The 22,329-nt window shown below is 35.6% G+C and overlaps 1 protein-coding gene across 1 annotated transcript; it reads left to right on the top strand.

Annotated features, from left to right (window-relative positions):
* Positions 1-454: 454 nt before the first annotated feature.
* LOC311097975 (cyclic nucleotide-gated channel-like) lies at positions 455-5,116 on the top strand (the record flags this gene model as incomplete). Its single annotated transcript, XM_084137982.1, has 8 exons — positions 455-728; positions 813-912; positions 1,154-1,239; positions 2,737-2,821; positions 4,266-4,440; positions 4,521-4,685; positions 4,808-4,954; positions 5,051-5,116. The coding sequence occupies exons 1-8, from the start codon at positions 680-682 to the stop codon at positions 5,114-5,116; spliced, it is 873 nt and encodes a 290-aa protein (XP_083994108.1). The 5' UTR covers positions 455-679.
* Between the last annotated feature and the right edge of the window lie 17,213 nt (positions 5,117-22,329).

The raw sequence follows: 22,329 nt of genomic DNA, 5'->3' as shown, positions 1-22,329 counted from the left end.
CGTCCAGGTGGCATTCCTGTAAGGGTGTGAAGTCACAAGAAAATTATGAATCGGTAGAGACTACTGAGGCCCCGTTTACACGTACATGGCTATTTTGAAAAACGGAGACATTTCCCTTCGTTTGTGCCCTTCGTTTACACACAAACTGAGAATTCGCCTCTGAAAACGATTCTTTCTAAAAACTCCGGCCAGAGTGGAGATTTCGGAAAACTTCGTTTGCACGTTTGCATGTAAACTGAGAAAATAGCCATCCACGTGTAAACGTAGCCTGAAATAAAAATATCTGGTATACAGCTCCTATATTAGACACACCCATTCAATAAGAACAGGTCTACACTATGTCTCAATGGCTTGGTGACACAGAGAGCAGTGAATCATTCTTAGTTAATTAGTTCTAATCTAATGTATCTGAAATAACAACTAATTTGTTTTTAATTCATTTTTTCAGCTGTTTTTCAACTCTACTGTCACAGGACTCATCTTCACGAGATACTGTCTTGATTTGATCTTCGTCCTTAACATCATTTCACGGTTTTACATTGGATATGAAATCCATGGAGTGGTTATAACAGACCTGAAAAGAGCCCGGAAAAAATACCTCAGGACTTGGTTTTTATTGGATCTCTTGTCTGTTTTACCCCTTGAAACAATCAAAATAGCTACCTCAGGGCTGAGGTTTATGAATGCAAATAGATGTCTGAGAGTGTTCAGATTGTTTGGCATGATATGTAAGTTATTTATTTATATACTTTATATAATTTATCATGCAATTCAGATATATTCACCTGTTAATGTTTTTTGTTTGTTTCTAGCCTCGTTCAGTAAGGAACCAGACACCAACAAACTTCATCTGACGATTTTCAAATCGTTTTCCATTATGGTCCTGTGTATACAGACCTCAGCCTGCTTTTGGTAAGCCTGATAATGAACAAATATTCTACTCTTGAAGGGGTCCTTTTCATCATTGTTTGATTTATCCAAAGATATTGGCATAGAACTGTTTTACTTTTCTTTATCAATAATGCAGCATTCTCTCTCTCTTTCTTTTTTAATGTTAGAACAGAACAATGGCAATGGTTTGTTATTTTTGATTCCAAGATATCTCAAAGAAAACATTGCACAGCTAAAAAGTAATGTTGTCTTGTTCCTTCAGGTTTCATCTGGCATGTGATGCAACTTATGATGGTCATGTCAGGTATTGCCCCAAACAGGAGAACTGGTTGCAGCTGCTACCAGATTGTAAGGGTTTTTTTCCCACTCCATTCCCAATAACATATAAAAAGGCCATTCTTTTTTTAGAGGGGAGCCAAAAAACTAAAACTGCACTATGGAAGATTTTTGTTGAAAATCGATTAAATGTAATTATTAGGCAAATTCAAAAAAGCACATTTCACATGTGTTCTTACCTTACCCCTGTTCACTATGTTAAAGGCACAAAATGTAAGATCTTTGGATTAAAATATCCAAAAATCTCTAGAACAATGTTATATTTTTTGTTGAATTGTGTACTAACATTATCCCAAATGTTCAGTAGCACCTCACTGCAGTACATGAGATCCAGGGGGCAGAGTTGGATCCAGATCTAAGGGGTGGAGATTGGTAGGTTTAGGGATCAGGGGGTGGAGATGGGTAGGTTTACGGGTGGGTCTAGGGATCAGGGGGTGGAGATGGGTAGGTTTACGGGTGGGTTTAGGGATCAGGGAGTGGAGATGGGTAGGTTTAGGTATATGTAAGGTGGGAGGAGTTGAATCTGGATCCAACTCCTCCCCCTGGATTTCGTGTTCTGCGGTGAGGACCATCTCCAAATGTTTCCAACAATGTTTAAATTTAGAGATATCATCTATTTTTACCAGCGTAACCTTAATATATTACGGGTTACACCAATAAGGAGTAAATTAAGCAAAGTTTAAAGCTAATAAAGGATTTTTTGATCTGGATTAGATTTTAAATCGAGTTGTGTTGCACCATTTAATTTTAAATACAGATTAACAAATCAGGGTTAAGAATTCTAACCTGTGATTAAAACCTTCACTTGCGATTAATTTTCTCGGTCATGATGGATTAGTTATTGTAATTAAACAGCAACAATGTTAATATTCCATTTCCTTCTTCATTGACCACCAGAAACTCTCTCTCCCTTTCTGACATAAGTAGCTCTTGCCGATAAAGGAAATAAACCTGTAAAATGTAAGTTTTTTAACGTAGAGAACGTTACTGATCAAACAGGTAATGAAAACATTGTGGTAGTGCGTGCGGATTTAATAAGCCCAGAAATATATTTATAGTATCAATTAATGGAGTAATATGGCAGCATAACATATGACAAATCAACCGAGATAAGAAAAAAAACAACTGGCATGATTCACGGAGTGACTAACTCTGCTCTCGGTAGCGTCGCCCTGTCCGTTTGATCGCCACGCGTGGAGCGGGGATGAACGAGAGGCGTGGCAGTGAATACTGGCGCTCACCTCATCATTACCCGTATATGAAATATATTAAAATATATTACTCTTTTTTTTTTCTTTTTTTTTCTTTTCTTTTTTTTTACTCAAAAATGGGAATTTATAACATGGTATGATAAATGATCTGTGGGGTATTTTGAGCTGAAACTTCACAGACACATTCTAGGGACACCTGAGACTTATATTGTAAAAAGGGGCATAATGGGTCCCTTTTAAATCTCCCTGTGACATGTTTCTGGATGATGATATTTAAATGCCATGTTTTTTCCTACAGTTTCAGCCAATACGACAGGAGTTACAGACATGGAGTTCTATGCTACATCGTTTTACTGGTCAACCGTTACACTGTGCTCCATAGGGTGAGAATTGTCATTGTTATTTGCTATATAAAGTGTGCTACAGTATTTGACCTTTATTGAATTATCTTATATATTTTCTAAAATAGTTTTTCCTTGGCTTTTTAAAAAGAATCAGTTGTAAATCATATCATAACAAGATATTCAAAGCAGTGATATGAAACACAGATGCTTTTTAAAATAAATAAATTTGTGACATTATTTTCATGACCATTCACACATTTACTCCTCAAATTAATTTAACCCAGAAACTAATTCTGTCACCACTTATCGTTTAGAATTTTCACGTTTGGGTGAACAATCCCTTTAATGTAATGTGAAAAGTTCTACAAGAAATTGATTAAAAAAAAAAAAAATCTTTAAATATACTTTCTTTAAAAAAATGGATATAGACTTTTCGTTAAAGGAGAACTCTGGTCAATTTTAACATTGACATTTAACATTTTTTTGTAAATTTAGAGTGCTGTCAGTACAGAGAACAACGACAAAAATCGGTGTTGCCTACACCGTGTTATCCTCTTTTTAAAATTTGCACCCTATTGACTTCAATGGGGCAAGTTTTAAACCTGCTTTTAGCCTCTTAACATCCTTGATGTGTGAATCACGAAATGCAATATAAGAAAAAAATTAAAATGCATTCTTAAAATGCTCATGTGCCCCACGTAATGTGCATTATCTTCCACAAAATGCAGTGTTTCCAATTAAATACATAAACTCTGGCAGCCCAACACAGTCTAATCTGTCCCGCCACATCTTCATAATGAACCAAAAATATTTTTATACTTCTCATATAACATAAAAGGGCTTTTGACACGGCGCTTAACTTTAACGTTATCGTTGTTCTAAACATCGCTTTTAACCCTGGGTAAAGGAGCGTTTCACATTTGTAATTTAAATGTTGGGTTAGCGGTGTTAACTCCGCATTGCGGTGCCAAACTTGTACAGTGTGAAACGATGCGGTGTTAGAATGTAACTAGATGCTTAGCAACCGACAACGAATCGCGTGTCTTATATTTACACGCTTTGGGCAATCATGGAAACACTGCAATGTATATAAACAGTCGTTTCTGCATATGATAGGAAAAATGTCAAACGGCGATGGAAAATGCGTGAAGAAACGAGTGAAGAAGAGACCGCTTCATTCTTACTTTTATAGTTTGAAAAAGTCATTTAAAAAACCTCCCTTGATATTACAGTCAGCAATGTTAAATATGAGTACACGCAATGCTAGAGCCTTTATGTAAACAGGTCACGTGCTGCATTTGTCCAGTCAGTAACACTGACACAGCAAATATGAAAATAAGGACTTTAACCCAGGGTTTAGGAATGTGCAGTGTGAATCAGCAGCTTATGAATACCCAGGATGAACTGTTAACCTCGAGTTTTGTGTCTTTTCTCGCTAAAAGACATTATTTCATCATATTGTCTCATTAAATATATTGAACAGCTTTGGAGATATACATGCCACAAATTTGGAAGAGGCCACAGTTGCATCACTTGTGATGGTGGTTGGATTTCTTGCCTTTGGAATCAGCATGTCTGATATGAGCTCAGTTATAGGCAACATGATGGCACAAAGAGGAAGATTCTACAATAGAATGGAGGCTGTTCATCACTATATGGTTTGTAATAAGAAGATTTTAGACTTTCATCTGTCATTTCTACTAGTAATTTTATCTTTATTTCCCCCTTTTAATCAAAGAGACATATGGAATTGCCAGAGAAAATCCAGACGTGGGTGCACGACTATTATTACGATCTTTGGTACCACCACAGGGGTCGTGTCATTCAAGGACTCCTGGATGATCTCCCATTAGTCCTGCGTACAGATGTTTCAAGTTGGTGCCACAAATCTCTGATTAAAAAGGTGAGTAATTAATAAATTGTCTCAGGCTATAATAGCACATAATAATAATGTTTTTGATTAACTGTTGATACAATTACAAATACTTTTTATGTATATCATAAAGTGGTTATCCATCTTTCTAGGCCAAGTTGTTCAGAGACAGAGATTCAGGCTTTAAAGGGGCTTTGTCGCTGAAATTAAAAACCTACATGTATAGTCCTGGACAAATTCTGGCTGAAATTGGACAAATTAATCAAAATATGTATTACATTAAGCATGGACATCTAAAGGTATGCCTAACATAAGTCTCTGAGGACATCTGAGGACAATGATTTAGTAAGTTTTGAAGTACAAGGTTTTCTGAACTCATTTGCTCTATTTTTCAGGTTATAAGGGAGAATGGGGATGAGATGGCAAAACTGCTACCTGGTACATTGTTTGGAGAGGTATGACGCTCAGATCCATGTTCTCAATATTCTATATATGATTTACTAAAATATCATAGTTTAAAATATACTGAATTATTATGTCCTAAAAACATTTTAGTCTAAAATGCTAGTTTCAAACTGAAAATATATATACAGGGTTCCCGCGGATCCGTTTAAAGTCTTAAATCAGATTTTTAAAATGTAAGGCCATAAAAAGTCTTAAAGTCTTATTTTTACTTATGCAGGGTGTCTGCGCGGTAGTAAAAGGTAGTAAAAAAAATCTACCAAAATTAAGGCCCATGAAAGGTAGTAAAAGGTAACAAACGCAATTTGACCTGGTAGTAAATTTTTCATCACCACCTCAATATATGAGTTTCCATTTTTTTTGCTTAATATTTGTGTCTCCATATTTTAACTTCATCTAGCATAATTTAAAAATATATACGGTGCTAACAACATGACCTGACGGGCTCGACATTAACGCTTGTCCGCTTGTCTGGGACAAGTTGATTTTTTGAAGGGACAAGTAAAAGAGAATTTTCCTTGCCCGACCGGACAAGTAGCCTGATTAAAAGTCAATAACAAAAAAAAATAACTAGGGAATCACTAAAATGAGAGAATGATTCTGATTGTATCATATTTATTGTAAGTTGCGATCGATAGTGGATAAGTATTACTGACGGTAACAAGGTTGCACTGTTGAGGCTCGCGCAGCCTCTCGAGGAGAAGTCCAAACAAATGTAAACTCAGTTTAAACTCAGTTAACAACATACTGCCAGTGCCACAATTCAAAATGAGTTTTAATATTTTTAACATATGATACAGTTTAGCAACCTCACACGACGAGTGCACGGCGAGTGTTTTCCTGAATACCATCACGACTGAAAATGTGACATTGCTTTCATACAACAGTTCAAATTAAGTCACTTACATTTTAGACACAATATTGACTGTTTTTGTTCTGTTTCAGCCGCGAAAATAGTTCCAAACAAAGATCACAGCAGAACCGTAATGCATCTCACAGCAACACTTAACCGTGTTTCATTACTGAATGATTCAGCGTTTTGAACGAATTGGCTGAGTCAAAGATTCAATGTCCCATTCATAAACGTGTCTCATTCTTGAATGAATCAGTTGTTTGAACGAATCGTTTGAATGAATGACTCAATGACTCGCTTATTAAGACGGTCGCCTGCCGCCTCCTACTGGCGGTTTACTTTCATGTTTAAAAGTATCATCAGGGCTCCAAACAAAAAAATCAATTAAGGAGCCATTGGCTCCTATAGGGGAAAAAAACAGGCGCCAAATAATTTTTTTAAGAGCCACATCACAATGCACTTACTTTTATTCACCCTGTTGTGTGCATGTCTTTCCTCTTTTTACAGTTTCAGCATTTTCATCTTGTGAATGTTCTTGGAACTGAAGTTTATTTGGAAACTGAATGTCACTTCCGACTTATGAACTATATACAGTCAAATTAATTTTTTTTATGCAGAATCTGAGCCAGTGTCACTGCCACTGACCATGATTATGTCCATATCACTTGGCCACTGAGTGTAGTTTGGCCGTCTCCTCCTCTTTTTTGCAGAAAGCCAGCGGTTGACACATGGTTCAGGATCAAACTGTTCAAGTGATGGGCCTTCAGTGCTGATCCTGATCAAATCTTCCAAGGTTGACACATGGAGTGAATTGCGTACTTTAGATTTGATCCTGTTTTGAGCTGAAAAGCCACGTTCACACTGAGCAGCAGAAATTGGTAGGACAAGCATTATCTCAACAAGATGCAAAACATTCTGGAAATCTGTGCAGTATGGCTCTTTTGTTAGTAGGACTTCCCACAAGCTGCAATAGGATTTATCTGAAAACTGTCCTTTAACAAGGGTTTTCAACAATCTCCATTCTGCCTGTACAGCAGTGATGTCACATCCATTTTTCAGCAAGATGTCTTGATACCATTTCAGCAGTGTGTCAATTTCATTTACCCCAAAAGTGTAGATGTCGTTTGGCCAAGAATCATGACAAAAGATTGAGAAGCATTGAATGATCTCTGTCCCTTGTGTGTTTTTGTGCTGTGTGTTGTCTCTCATTATTTCAAACCTCCTTTCAAGCTCCTTAACTGTAATGTCTACAGTTTCATCAATGAGGTGGTTTAGTTCTTCACTGAAACCTTGGAGATCACAGCCTTTCAGCTGTATGTTTTGAAAGGAAATGCCCACGTAGTCAGATGAGGCTGCTTTTTTCTGCCTTCTGGTCTGTTTTTCTCTTTGGGCTTTGTCCTGCTGCACCACATTTTCATGCTGAGAAACTGAATTTAAGTTTGTGTGACTGAGAAATTCCTCCAACTTTCCATTTCTCACTGGTCTGTCCTTCATTCCCTTGATTGTACAAACACAGGAATCAATAGCTGCTTTAGCCTGAGGTAGAATAAGCGAGTTCTTCTGAAGCACAAGACTCAACTTTGAGATTTCTCCAAACAGGTCATGGAGAAAGTGACAAAACCCCACAAAAGGCAACTTTTCCATTTGTTGTGAGATGTGTTTTGCTCTTCCTGTTATTTCAGTGTTTTTGGATGAGGCAGCAAGGTGTTGCATGTGGCAGTGCACAGCTGTATATTGGCCCTGGCCTGTAGTCTGATCAGACGCAAGAAAAACAGAAAGGGCTCTGTAAATGTGAGGCAGCCAGCGCTGGGTCACAGCAGAAGGTGTCCGTATGGCACAGCCTAACTCCATGCCAATGGCTTTCAACTCACGTTTGCTTTTGGGGCTAAAATGGTATGTTTTCCATATTAGCTGTAGCAAATCATAGACATTTTGAATCATTGGAACAGATTTCTGAACATCCAGCATGGCTAATTCCAGTCTGTGTGGCATACAATGAAAGGAAAGAATGTGCTGTCCTATTTCTTCTCTTAAGAGAGCACCTACTCCTCCTCGAGCACCCATGTTAACAGCAGCCCCATCTGCTCCAAATGCAGTAATCTTCTTCTGCCACCAATCACGATCAGTTTGTTTAGCATCACTAAACAAGCATTTTATTTTATCTAATACTCCATGTGCATGGCAGTGTTCAAGCTCAATTAAACCAATAAACCTGTTCACTGCCACACCTGCAGAAATGTGCCTGCAGTATGCAATAACGTTGTCTTTCCCAGAAACGTCTGTGCCACAGTCAGTGATAATGGAGATGTAATTAGCTGTCTGTGCTTCTGTCAGTGCTTTTTCTTTTATCTCATCTGCAATGCATCCTACAAACTCAGCACAAGATGTGTCGTTATCATACGTTTTGCTCACATCAAGTCCGTTTTTTCTCATTAATAAAATCTGTGAACTAAATTTATTGAACGGCAGCTCTTCCCGTGCGATCATATAGGCTGTATTAAATTTCATTTTTAATTCCTTCCATTCCTTTTCGTCCCGCAGCTCGCATGCACGAGAAACTGCACGTGCTAACGGTGTAGTCTGTGGAGCATTCTTCGCGATTATGTGATCACGTGCATTTTTATGCTTGTTACTGTCCCCGTGTTTTCTCACAGTCTCTTTTTTGAAATGGTTAGTCCCTGTAATGAACTCCGTTTTCCCCCTATTTCTTTGCCCGCTCTTGAACAAAAGTCACAAAACATTTTTTGTGTCTCGTGATCATACCTCAGCCAAGAAAACTCCTGAATCCAGGACGTTTTGAAATGTCTTTCGGCACGGTGTTCATTGACTGATGCGGAAAGATGAATCCCTGTGTCCGTGTCTCTGACGTTCTCTAGCGCGCTCGTGCTGGCACAGCTGCTGGAGGCTGCTTTTTTGTTATCAGGTGTGTCATCCGTGCTGGTGATTGACAGAGATGACGATTGCTTGAAGAAGTCAGATATTTTTCGCTTTGACATTTTTTTTCTGACGCGGAAAGGTGACATTCGCTTTACTCGTTCATATTTTGGCGCTTTCACTCAGTGACGTTCACACAAAGCATCTTGATGCTAACGTCATGAGACGTTAACAAAACAAATGAAGCGATAGGCTGGTTATAAAACATGCACGTAGGATGCAAATTTTACAATCAAAGGGGGTAAATTTGTATTGTCGCCAATGGCGACCTTGGCAGAAATTTCACTCGCAAATAAATATATTTGGTCGCAAATGCGACCATTTTAGTCGCAGTTTGGAGCCCTGATCATTTTTTCCAACGTTTCTTATTTGTATATTCAAAAATATTTAAAACGATCTCATATTCATAACATTATATAATGCAGTTGTAAATTTTCAGTGTAAATTATTTAATTTGATCAGCCCTTCCTAGGGTAACAACAGCCCTATATCTTATTAGGCTATTCCAATTTAATCTATTGATACAATTTAAAACTAATGATGAAGCATACATTTAATAAGATTTGGGGGGGTGGGGGTGGCACCATATCTGCACCTTTAAAGCCCTTTAAAGGTGCAGATATGACAATATGCAGATTTAAATATATCAGAGCTGATTGAACACAGATGAGGATATTTCTTCAGAATGAATTATATTTACAGCACACACACACCAAAAAAATTCCGGACAAGCAACTTTTTTACTCGGACAAGTGAATGACAGATTTACTTGTCCAAAGGACAAGCACATGAAAAGGCTTAATGTCGAGCCCTGAGTGAGTCGGAGTTGATAGCAATGACAAAGTGGCAAGGTTATTATTCACCTTATTAGGGCTAAGGGCTATGGTTATGATAACTCAAGGGGCTAGGGTTAAGATGAGGACAACTGAAACTCAACTCGACACTACAAAAAAAACATAATTGACAATGACAATACTTAACAATTAAACATTAGTGTACCTAATATGTATGATGGGTGTGACAGTGTCACACTTATACCTTATAGTAAGTAGTAAGTAGTGCTTTGCATACCCCACCCCTCCCACCCCACCCCACCCCACCCCCCACACCCCCCCAAAAAGGTCTGCTGCTTGATGTCGTGTTGGTAGTAAAAAATATTGTGGAGGTGGTAAAAAAGGTAGTAAAAGGTAGTAAATTCATCTCTATGATTCCTGCATATACCCTGTTATGAAAGGTCTTAAATTTTAGTTGACTCTTCGACTTAGTTTTAATTTGGAAAGCATTTAGATACGTCTATCTAGTTAGCGTGCTGTACGGATTATTTTTTATTATTCTATCTTTCAATCATTTTCATCACTGCGTGATGTGTGCAGTTATAGGTCCCCAAATTAGTTTTTGTCTTATATATATATTATATATTATGTTATAAATTAGAATATTACATGAGCAAAAGTGCCATTTTCCTGTGTACAATTGCAAATGTGATATATTTAAACAGTTAAATTAAGTTAACATTGTGAGTTACTTTTTAAACACAATATTGTCAATATTGTTTGTTTTCCCTTTATTTCGCCGACGAGAATTTCAAAATGAAACCGTAGCAGAGTCTCCATGCAGCAGACAGCGATGATTTTTTTGACTGAAATCCGCGTTTTCAACGAATCATTTACGATTTGACTTGCTGCCACCTACTGGTGGTTTTAGTTTCATATTTAAAGTACCGTTAAAATTAGAACTAATTTCATATTTAAATATTGAATAAAAAATAATCTCATAGCTTTATTTATGCAATTGTAAATGGAGTGTAAATACAATATATTAATGCCACTATTGTGTCACCTCTGCACTGCAAAGATGGATTTTGATTTAATGATTTAATTTGACTGGTAACAGTGGTACTGGGTTATTCATGCCTGCAAACTTGTCGCTTTTCAGCGAAATTCACCGTTTTGAATCAAAATATGTAATTTATGTGAATCGTGTGGATCCGATGAGTTTGTTTCCGGGCATGATGGGAGGGGGCTTTGGGGGGTTTGGTGAGTGGTGATGTTGCAAGCACGGTAAACTTCACAATAATAATGACTGGAGTGAGACCATTAACGTCTCTCGAGCTGTCGCAATCTTTTTTGGCGCTCTGTTGTGTCAGTGTTTAGAAAAAATGTCCATATATAGGTGAAAATGCCCCTGGAAAACAATTTAAGGTGACAAACATTGCCCCTTCATAAAAATGTTCATTTCTGTCACTGCTGTGAACTGACCACTGCATAGAATATGAATAATATGAATATCTTCGTGAGTCTGCTGTCAACAACAGGCCTAAACCAGCCATGGTACCAGTACAAAAACACAATCAGTAAAATATCATCTAATTATTATCAACACACCTTTGAAAATGTTGAGATATATTTTTGTCAATATTGCGCACCCCTAATGTAAGGTATTAATTTTGATTTCTTCAGGTCTTAAAAAGCCTTAAATTTTACTTTAAAAAGTGTGCAGCAACCCTGTATATAATTCGAACAATAATAATCTCTTTTTATTAAGAGGTGAACACTTTATTAATAGTGTGTGTTGTTTTTTGAAAATCCAATTCAATTGTATATTATTTAAACATTTCTTTTTTTTCAGGTCCATTTACTGTACAAAATCCCTAGAAATGTTACAATCCGTACAGCAGCATTGTGTGAAATTACTGTTTTGAAACGCAAGGATTTGCTTTCACTCCTTGCCGAGTACCCTGAAGGTAATAACTTTTTGCAATGCTTTGGGATTTATGATGATTTGTTTTTACTACAAGAATTCTCAATTTCGGGACACTGATCATATCTTTGTCTAAAGCTGGTGTTAAGATTGCCATAACTGCCAAGACACTTGTTCAAAACTTCAAGCATCCCTTACGAGAAGCATGTGCATATGGAGTTGCCTCCATCCCACATAATGTTGCATTTGAAAAGGACACGGCCATCAAACTTCAGGTTAGTGACTGAAGGACTACGTTTTACATATGATAATAATCTTATTATTGGTGCACAAGTAGGACTTAATCACGGAAGTTATTTACATGACGCGAGCAAACCTCTTCACTCCAGTTTACATGCAATTTTCATTATTCTGTATTATTTGCTAAGAATTGTGGTTATTTTTACCGCTATTTACCGCATAATTAATTCACATACAGTAGGTGTGTTACTGGCCACTGTTTTAATCTACTTCATCAAATGCAAAACACATTTCTATGGACTTGGATTTTTTACCAGTGACACTCCATAAATTAATTTTTTTCCCCAATGTTTTCAACCATCAGTATACTGCATTATATTAATGTCGCGCAACATTGTCAACATGAACTCTTGCCTTCTTCACCGCTATATTTACGAATCTGCTCATGACAACATCATCCGTGTACGTCAGTAGCACATGCACACTTTGATCAGAGTGGAGTAGGTGCGATGTGTTTATAAGTGCTTACATGCATGTTTAATGTGATTAAAATCTGCATACGCCACATATTTTACTACGATTATGAGCTTAATCGCATCAATTTGATCGAGGTATTGTGTACATAAGATGAAATTTAATCCCAATATTGCCTAAATCTCATTATAATCGCATTATGAATGTGCATGCAAACTTTGTCATTGACTATTTTTGAAATGGTTCCAAGTTTTCTTTTAGGGTAAAAACCCTTTGAAAACCTGTTGGGGTATTGTCACAATATTTGTACAGATGTCCTAAATGACTGCAACACTTTTGTTATAGACAAGGGATCTGAAGATTTTTTGTACATTCTTGGAATATGTTTCAAACCAGGCTCCTGATGTTCATGTGAGTTTGATGGATTTATATTAGAGCTGTCAAATTGATGAATCGCATCTAACATAAATGTCTGTTTTTGAATAATATATGTGTGTGTGTGTGTATGCACCATTTTACAGAATTGGTTCAAAGTCAGAGTTGGAAACGTCTTGGAAGAAATTTGTCTTTTTCCACAAATTTTATATGTATGCAAATTGTATAATATCCAAGGTACACATTTCTAGTAATTGTGCAGTTATCAAATTGTATTTTCAGAAAGCTTTGGAATATTTTTCCTCTCCCCACATTTGTCACTACCGAAACACAATAATAAATAATTTAAAAAGAAGCCTTATATTGAGCTATTAATATTTAGTTTACATCATCCTTGTAAATATATTTTTTTGCCATTTAAACAAAAAGTTTTCACAGGTAAATCAATAACAATTACAATTTTAACAATATTTCAAGTAATTTATAAGATATGTTGTATTTTTAACCCAATCTTTCTTTATAAAAGGAATTAAGTTAATCATACTGATTTCAAAGTTAAGGATTCATTAGTTTGAATATACATTGAACCAAACACTATAATAACATCTTAGTTGATAATTCAGTATACTTTATTTTAGACAAAACATGCATGTTTCGGTCGTGACGGCACGTTTTCGGTAGTGACAGTAATGTTTTGGTAGCGACCACATTACAGAATTTTAACTCACATACTATAACACACGACTAAAACATACCAAGATACTAATGATTTGTATAACTGCTAAAATGTTGTTTATTTCCCCCAAATAAATTATTATGGTGTTCCCTTTTGTCACTACCAAAACAATGATGCCATGTTTCGGTCATGACTGTTTCAGTAGTGACAATTTAATATACTTTTGAGCCTAGTTCAAAGATGCTAATCAGCACATGGTTACCTTGCACAGTTCTGAACAGTTGGACACACATAAAAACTAATTTTATGGAATAACACCCAAAAAAGTTTGCTTAACCCTCTGGGGTCTAAGGTGTTTTTGGGGTCCTTGAGATGTTCTGACATGCCCTGACATTTGTGATTTTTTCAGTTGCTTATAAACATATTAATGGCAAAAAAAAATTACACTCTATTTAGCACAAACAGGGCTACCATAATATGTGAGCAACAATAATGTACATGTTTGCATTTTTGAGAGAATAATGTTTATGCATGGTTATTGAAAAAACTAAAAACTAAAGTTTCTGAAATAAGGCCACAAAACACATACTAAATATGTGTCAAGACTTTTGACTAATGGATGTCATCGCCTTTCTTCAAAATGATGTGAAAATCACCCTGCCTAATCATTCACATAACACAATACATTGATTTAAATTTTGCAAAGCGCTTTCTGTTTGGAAAGGCAATATTCGAGTGGGCGTCAACGATCCAATGACACCATCATGCATATTTAGTGGTTCGCACCTGAGGAGACAATGGGGCCCGCATATTTAATGAGCCATTCATTCAGGTGTGTCACCTATAGCCACAAGAAAGAATGCAAGAGCAACAGTTGGAAGCATCTCATTTTTTATTTTATTTTCCACAAATTGTGCTTGCAAATTGGCCTATAATATCCATGGAAAACATGTCTAGTAATTGTGCAGTTAATTCTCATACTGTATTTTCAGTTTTGGAATATTTATCCTCTCCCCAAATTTGTCACTAATAAAACACAATAAAAAATATTTAAAGAAAAGGCTTATATTTACCTTTTAATAGTTTGTTTACATCTACCTTGTAAATATATTTTTTTATTAAAAAGGTTACAATTACAACAACAATTCAAGTGTAATCTTTCTTTGTAAAAACTAAAGTATACATTTTATCATACATATTTCAAAGTTAAGGATTTGATTGATTATTTGATTACTTTATTTTTGACAAAACATACTATATTTAACATATGAGCAAAAATTGGCAAACAAAAGCTTATTTGAGGTGGCAGATATTTTACAGTAAAAATGTATAATCTATCCAAAACTAGTCAATGAAATGTTGTCTTTCATATGTCTGTAACATAGGTCTTTCGTTTTTATTATAAGAAATATAAATGTTAATTTGCAGTTTAATACGTTGCTTATACAAATACATTTTATTTCAACATATTTCAGTCGATTTTTACTCAGTATAGCAATACAGTTTGCTAAAAGCGAAACATTCATTCACACACAGAAACGCCTGACTGTAAGTTGTTTTTATGAAATATTAGGGCATATAAATGTTAATTTGCAGTTTAATACGTTGCTTATACAAATAGCCTACATTTTATTTCAACATATTTTAGTTGATTTTTACTCATCTCAGTATAGCAATACAGTTTGCTAAAACATCATCATTCATTCACACACAGAAAATGTAAACTGTCTTTTTGCGAGCTGTGGTAAACAGCGCGCATCTCTGCCATTCATTCATTCACAAACAGAAACGCGATTCACTTGAGAAGGGAAAAAAACTTACTACAGTATTCCTCAGCTCAGTCGGATCCTTGCTCCTCGAAATACCCGCACTTCTGAGGTACATTTTCCATTATTATTATTCCTCACAGCGCTGCGAGACGGTGTAAACAAGTACAATGATATGATTAAACTTGTGTTTTCTCGAGCTGATATGGGGGCGTTCACAGGTTTGCGTGGATTGCCTCAGTCATTTGCGTTTGAACAGCGCGCGCTCTCCGTGGGCAGAGTCACATTAAAAATAATTAGATGAGATGAGAACGACTGACATCTCGCTCTTTTCTTACAGATTACATGAACTGAGAATATTTGTTTTTTATATAAATTACTTCATTTAAAAGAAGAGAATTCAAGCTTCATGCCTGTGTGTCTGTATGCCTGTTTGACTGAGTATTCACTGAGTTATTGTTCATTTTCGGACGCGTTTCAGAATGGACTTCACTGACAGAGAGAAGGCAGAACTCGCTTCGTGTTTATTTTTCGTTATTTGGCAAAAAGCACAACACTTTGTTTTTATTGTGAGTATACACAAAAATAATACACATTAAACAGGATCGATTGATGTATGAAACTGGTTTGTAAGATCAAAGTCAACAGAGTATTTGGACTCTTGTTTGAACTAATAGGAAAAAAACCGAGCAAATCACGCCGGCGTGATAATTGCAGAAAAAAGGTGTTTGGTAGTGACGTCCCTTAAAGTTACACACAGATTTTCAGACTTTTGAACACATTTCCCTCAAAATGATGGTGCCTATCTATAATGAATAAGAGGCTATGAGAGAGGCACACAGGAAAATTTCCTGATCAAAAATGCAGGGGTGTGGTTAAAATCAGTATCAGCCAATGGACTAAAACAAAAAATAAAATGTTTTTTTTTTTTTTTACTTTGCTTTTTAAAAGAAATCAAAAAGATATTTTTAAAAACAACAATTTCAATATAATTTTCACAAGTTGAAATTTAGGAGTTAGGGTTCGGGTAAGCCACCTCCCAATTGAAAGTACCCAATACATGATGATTTTATATATATTAAGCTTACTTATATTTTAAATATTATTGTGGGATTCAATAGATAACAGAAGGATCTTATTAAACATCTAAAATTTGAATACTTAAATGCATTTTAAGCGTGTTTTTTGGTTGTCGGACAGCAGTTTGCACCAATTCTGTAGAATGGCCCATATATACTGTGTGTGTGTGTGTATATATGTACACACATATGTATGCATATATACAGTATATATAAATATACACATACTATATATATTTACAATTTATATGTATTTGAATTGTTATGCCATTTAATATTTACTTGCCATATCCATTTCTCTAGTTTTGGAAGACAACTTTCCACCCTGACAATGCTTTTGTAAAGGTCTGGAAGTTGTTTTATTTCTGGTGCATCATTTTTTCAGTTTTCCTGAAGACATGGTTTTTTTTTTTCACCAACAATACAGACCTAAAGGGTACGTTTCTGTTTGATTTAGAGCATTGAGAGGTTTACATCATTATATTTCACTTTGAAAAATTAAACAAAACCTTATTTATAAAAACAAAATTGTAGAAATGTAGTACAACCTTGAACATTTAAAAAAAAAATACTGTCATTTAATAACTGTGCTTGGGCTTGCTGTAGCTGCAGTCCGTAACTTTTTTTTTGTGTTCAAAACTTACAAAATCTATATAATAAGCAAGTAAATCATGAATCCATTTTCCAAAGCGTGTTTTTGTCTTATCCTGAATCACTATGGTACACCTAAGTGTTTATACTTAGACTATATTAGACCGGTCGGGTCGTACCACTGCAGAGTATCCAGTACATGCGTGACTCGTCATAGACATAAACAGAGAGAAGTAGCTCTGGCTACAATGCTCTTCCACAGTTTGTTTATTAACTGCTAAAGCGCCAACAGTTACGGACTGCAGCTTTAAGGTTTGAAATGTTTTGTCTAATATCAATGTCAATTTTAGTGTTTTTCAGTGAAGGCTCGGTTGCCAATTACTTTGCATTTGATGGCATAATTAACATTGTTGCTGCATTTGACATCCTGATGAATCTTCGCACTGGCCTGTTTACAGAAGATGGTAATGTTTAATGTACATGTTCATTTTTGTAATGAAAGCTCAATTAAAATATCTTTGTAAAATGTTTATTCAAAAATAAGTTTAATAACACTTTTTTTTAATGAAAAGTTTGATTTTCAAATGTTTTTGGTCTAAATTGCACTAATCTTATTGTACGTGTCCACTAGGCAAACAGCTCTGATTTACGGCATTAACGTTACACATTTAATCAATTCCAAAACTTTTTTTATATCACTTTAAACTGTCATTGTAGCAGAAAGTGAACCGTAGGGAATTCAAAACCGTGTAAATAAACATGAAAATCTCCAAAACGAATGTTTTAGGATATATCAGGGGTCAGCAAACTTTTTGTCATGAAGTGCCATTTTTAAGTTTCCGAGTTAATCACTGTGCCGGCTTATTTTTTGACATGCTTGCAGAGGAAGGCTTATCAAAACAAAGTTACTGTATTTTTACTTATATCATTAAATAAAGTTGTTATTATAATAAAAAAACGCATTATATTTAATTTGAGTTATTTTTAACCTTAAATAATACCACCAGCTGATAAGGCTCTCTTTATGTTTATAGCATTAGGTGAGTTTTTTTTTTTTCTTGAGAAAAACTAACGCCTATCTTGTGTACCTAATATTTATCCAAATGAGTCAATATTAAATTAAATCACAAAAATTTAATTTAATTGAAATCGTGAAATTTGTGTCAAGCAATAATAAAAAAACATAGCTTACCAGAAATTGTGCCGTGTAAACATTGTAACATGTTGTCACTAAACCTAATAAAGTTCAGTTTAAGTACTAAAATGTTTTAACAATCACGATACACTTATGACAATACACCCCCAATAGATTTAATAGAGCAGTGGTGCCCAATAGGTCGATCGCGATCTACCAGTCGATCGCAAAGACAATGCTGGTAGATCGCACATAATTTTAAAATATGCTTTTGTTAAATTTGAATAAAAATAAATATAGCATTGTCCTTCCTTCTTTTAGTTTCTGTATAACTTGCACTTGACGAATGAATTTTTACCAGGCGCGATTTTTGTTTATTCGGTTGTCATGACAACTAGCCTGCTTCTGCTTTCCAACTCAAGAGCTTCGGAGAACAGAGCGCGAAATTGTGAAGCTAACAATTCGGAATCGGTAGCGTACACAAATGCCATTCATTCATTCATAAATTCCAACCATTTGAAAATAAACTGTTTGAAAATTATCAAAACACCAGTCCACCATGACTGATGACAATGTGGAGGCCTGTTTGAGACTAGCTATCAGCAGCTTCTGCCCGGATTATATAAAACTGTCTGATTCCAGTCAGTGCAAGTCATCAGAATAAGGCTAAATGTTGTAGGTATTTTGAGTTTAGTGTTAAAATTGAATATCAACAATGAACATTTATTATTATTTTTCTCCTTAATTACAAGATTACATGCAGTACTACTACTGTAGTAGCAACAAGCATTTGAAGTTTTTTTTTTATTTTATTGTTTTTTTTATTAAAATGTGTTTTTTAGTTGGTAGTTGGTAGATCTCATTGTGTTGATCATTTTAAAAGTAGATCATCAAGCAAAAAAGTGTGGGCACCCCTGTAATAGAGGATTTTAACTGTGACAAGATGATTGACAGGGCAGTTTACGTGACAGGATGCACGCGACAGATCCGTCCGATAAAGATGACAAAGTAGTATGTCCCAAAGCTTGCCTACTTTTTTGCTACACATTCAAAAGTAAATACCTTTTCTTCACAAAAAGAGTACATACTTTATGGCGTAGTGTAACTTAGGCGAATTGGGACGCAGCATATGGCTTTACACGATGACGATCGCTCTGATTGGTTTTAGGTCTATCCAGTTGCGCCCAGAGGCATTTGAGCGACGTCCGTTGGTGACGCCCCTTTGGAAATGAGTTATTAATGAAGCTTTGCCAGACCATAACTCAGTTACTACTGAAAATGGTCTGGTTTTAACCAGGCTAATACACTAGACCAGGGTTTCCAAAATGGGGGTTTGTGAGTTGATGAAAGCTAATATTTAATTAAATATTTCACAAAATAAAATCACATACCCATTTAAGAAATAATTATTATTGATATCATTAATTATTTTTATTTTTTTTAAGGATCTGTATTGTAGCGAATTAATAAAGTTTGGTATCGTCCATACTGACAATCCGAGTGTCTGTGGGCAGGGATACAAGTATCTGTAGTTTCCATGAAAGCCCTGGAGCTGTCAAAAGTTTTCGTCACTTTTGGCGAGAAATAAAGAAATAAAGCTTTCTTGATCCAGGTAACATGGAGAAAGAGTAAACATTGTTAACTGACATAATTTATACTACCAAAATTGTAACAATGCAAATTTAAGAGTTTACACGTTTACAGCCGCAAGCTCAACTGACTCACGTTGCTCACGTTTGCTAATCCAGCCACAGTCACAATGCAAGCATCCAAAACGCATTTGAATATATTGGCAATGCACATTTATCCTCGCTCACTCTGCGCCAGTGGACAGAAAAAGCAAGTGCTTTACCGTTGTTGGCTGGTGGTTATCTATAACCATATATTATATTTTATAAATTTTAAAATCACTATTATATAGGAAAATGAAATCTGAAATATAAAACTTACTATATTAATTAGTTGCAATGTTATTGTTTGATGCCTAAAACTTTCTCCTTCTTTCTTGTTTTCCAGGACTCGTAACAGATTTTGCAGTAATATTTAAAGCGTATCAAAGGTCTTGGAACATGTATTATGATGCCATTGCAGTTTTACCCATAGAATTTATATATTTTGCTTTCGGCGGTACAGAACACTTGAGAATTGCAGGCCTAGTCAATCTGATTCTGATTCACAAGGTATTTTAGATATTTTTATGTACAGTATTTATTTAAAACAAATTTGGGTGATATGTTGTAATACTAATTATAAAAATTAAAATTTCAGAGCCTTAAATTTGACTTTATCTTTGTAGAACTAGTGTATGGACTAACTGGGGTTCAAATAGGTAGCTGAGTTGATATCCTGATACTCATCATATCAATTGTATTGTGGTTTCAGGTTTATAAGCATTTCAGCCAAAATGAAAAAGACATCTATAAAAACGTATATGAACAAAGGATAGCAAAATGCCTCCTCCTCTTGATTTTCTATGTGCATTTTTGTTCTGGCTTATTGTACGTGACAGCATGCCATGAAGAAAGGTAAGTGTTTTTTATAATGCTAGCCTAGAAAAATATATATTTTATAGAAATTCAGTTTTATTCAAACCTTTTATTTATTTTTAAGATGTAATGAGGAATCATGGGCATGGAATGCTGGACTTAATCCTACTCAGTCCAAATTCGATCATTATATAGTTTCAGCATATTGGATAACTACGACTATCACAGGTGTTGGTAAGTACCATTAATATCTTTGTGTATATGTGTCATTATGCTGAATTGCTTCAAACTCAAAGTTAGAAACATTTGTTTCCATCAAATTTTTGACCATACATTTTAGGTACACATATGTAGTAAAAAGTACAGTCAATTTTTATATTGTATTTTTAGACTGTTCTACAGTATATACTGTTTGTTTCATGTGGAAAAAACTAACCTCCAAATAACTATAATTATTTATAATAAAACTTTATTTTAGCTTACACTGTAATACATAGTCATCATATATGATTTTACATTTGAATTATTGAAGCGAGAATATAATTTACTGAGAACATTTTACATTATTAACTTATTTACTGTCGCTATTCTAGAATATTAAGAATATTAGGCCTATAAGTCCTGCATCAGTTCAGTCTTCTAAGTATTTTGTAGCTTATAGAAACAAACAAATTTAAAGCACTGACACCGCAAGGCAAACTGCACATTATCTTGTTGTTGTACTGCACATTTTGTGAATCAGAGGCTGTTCTTTGAAGTCCTGCATTCTTAACATTCTCCATTACCTAGTGTACGTGGAGTTTGATTGGTCAGTAAAAGTATGGTTGAAAACACTGAACAGATGTGATATATGATGAGCGCTAAGCATGTTCATCTCTGATTCAGACCCAGCCAAAGCACAAATACAGATTTGAATTTAACAGTTGATCTTGTGATGCACTGAGCGTTTTCATCACACCGGAGTGATTGTATGCTTCAAAGGGTTAATTCTCAAAAATCTTAGGGGGCACGTGCTAGTACTAGTACTAGTACAAGTACTAGTCTGGTTAAATCACTATTATTCTGATTTATTATAAGAGCAGGCTGATTGCTATAAAAGCAGGGAAGAAGTGCTTCCAATCATTGGGCCCTATTTTAACGATCTGAAACGCAAGTATCAAGTAACTTTGTGGGCGGGTCTTGGGCGCTGTTGCTTTTATACCGGCGGGATAAATGACTCTTGCGCCTGACGCAAATCTAAAATGGGTTGGTCTGAAGTAGCCTCATTACTCATAGGTGTGGTTTGGGCGTAACGTGAAATAAACCAATCAGAGCATCTCACATTCCCTTTAAGAGCAGGCGCGCTTGTTCCATGGCGGATTGCTATTATAACGGCGCGCGCCAGGACAGTAGATGGCGGTAATACTCCCAAGGAGTGAGCAGCCAGTAACAAGTAGAAGAAGAAGAAGAACGCCGTAATCTCAGTTCTCGCGCATGCGTCCTGGCGCTCCCGTGAACTCTCGTCAGAGGCCCACATTGAAGAACACTAATAGTTGGATAAAGTCGTTATTTTTGTTGTTTTTCCGCACAAAAAGTATTGTCGTCGCATGATAAACTTAATGTAGAGCCACTGTAGTCACTTGGACTATTTTAACGATGTTTTTAATAACTATCTGGGCCGGCGAGTTTGGGTCCCTCTGAAAGCCTATGGAGGAGTGAGAAATCTGTCAGATTTCATCAAAAATATCTTAATTTGTGATCCGAAGATGAACGAAAGACTTACATGGTTGGAACAACATGAGGGTGAGTAATTACTGACAGAATTTTCATTTTTGGGTGAACTAACCCTTTAACCCTCTGAGGTCGACAAACGCGCCGACGCGTTTTGCCGGATTTTCTCCACATTGTAGCACTATAAACTTAA

The sequence above is a fragment of the Abramis brama genome (genome assembly GCF_963993115.1).
Source record: "Abramis brama genome assembly, chromosome: 15".
NCBI lineage: Eukaryota > Metazoa > Chordata > Actinopteri > Cypriniformes > Leuciscidae > Abramis > Abramis brama.
Note: the sequence above shows the minus strand (reverse complement) of the source record. Positions and strands in the feature narration are given on the sequence as shown.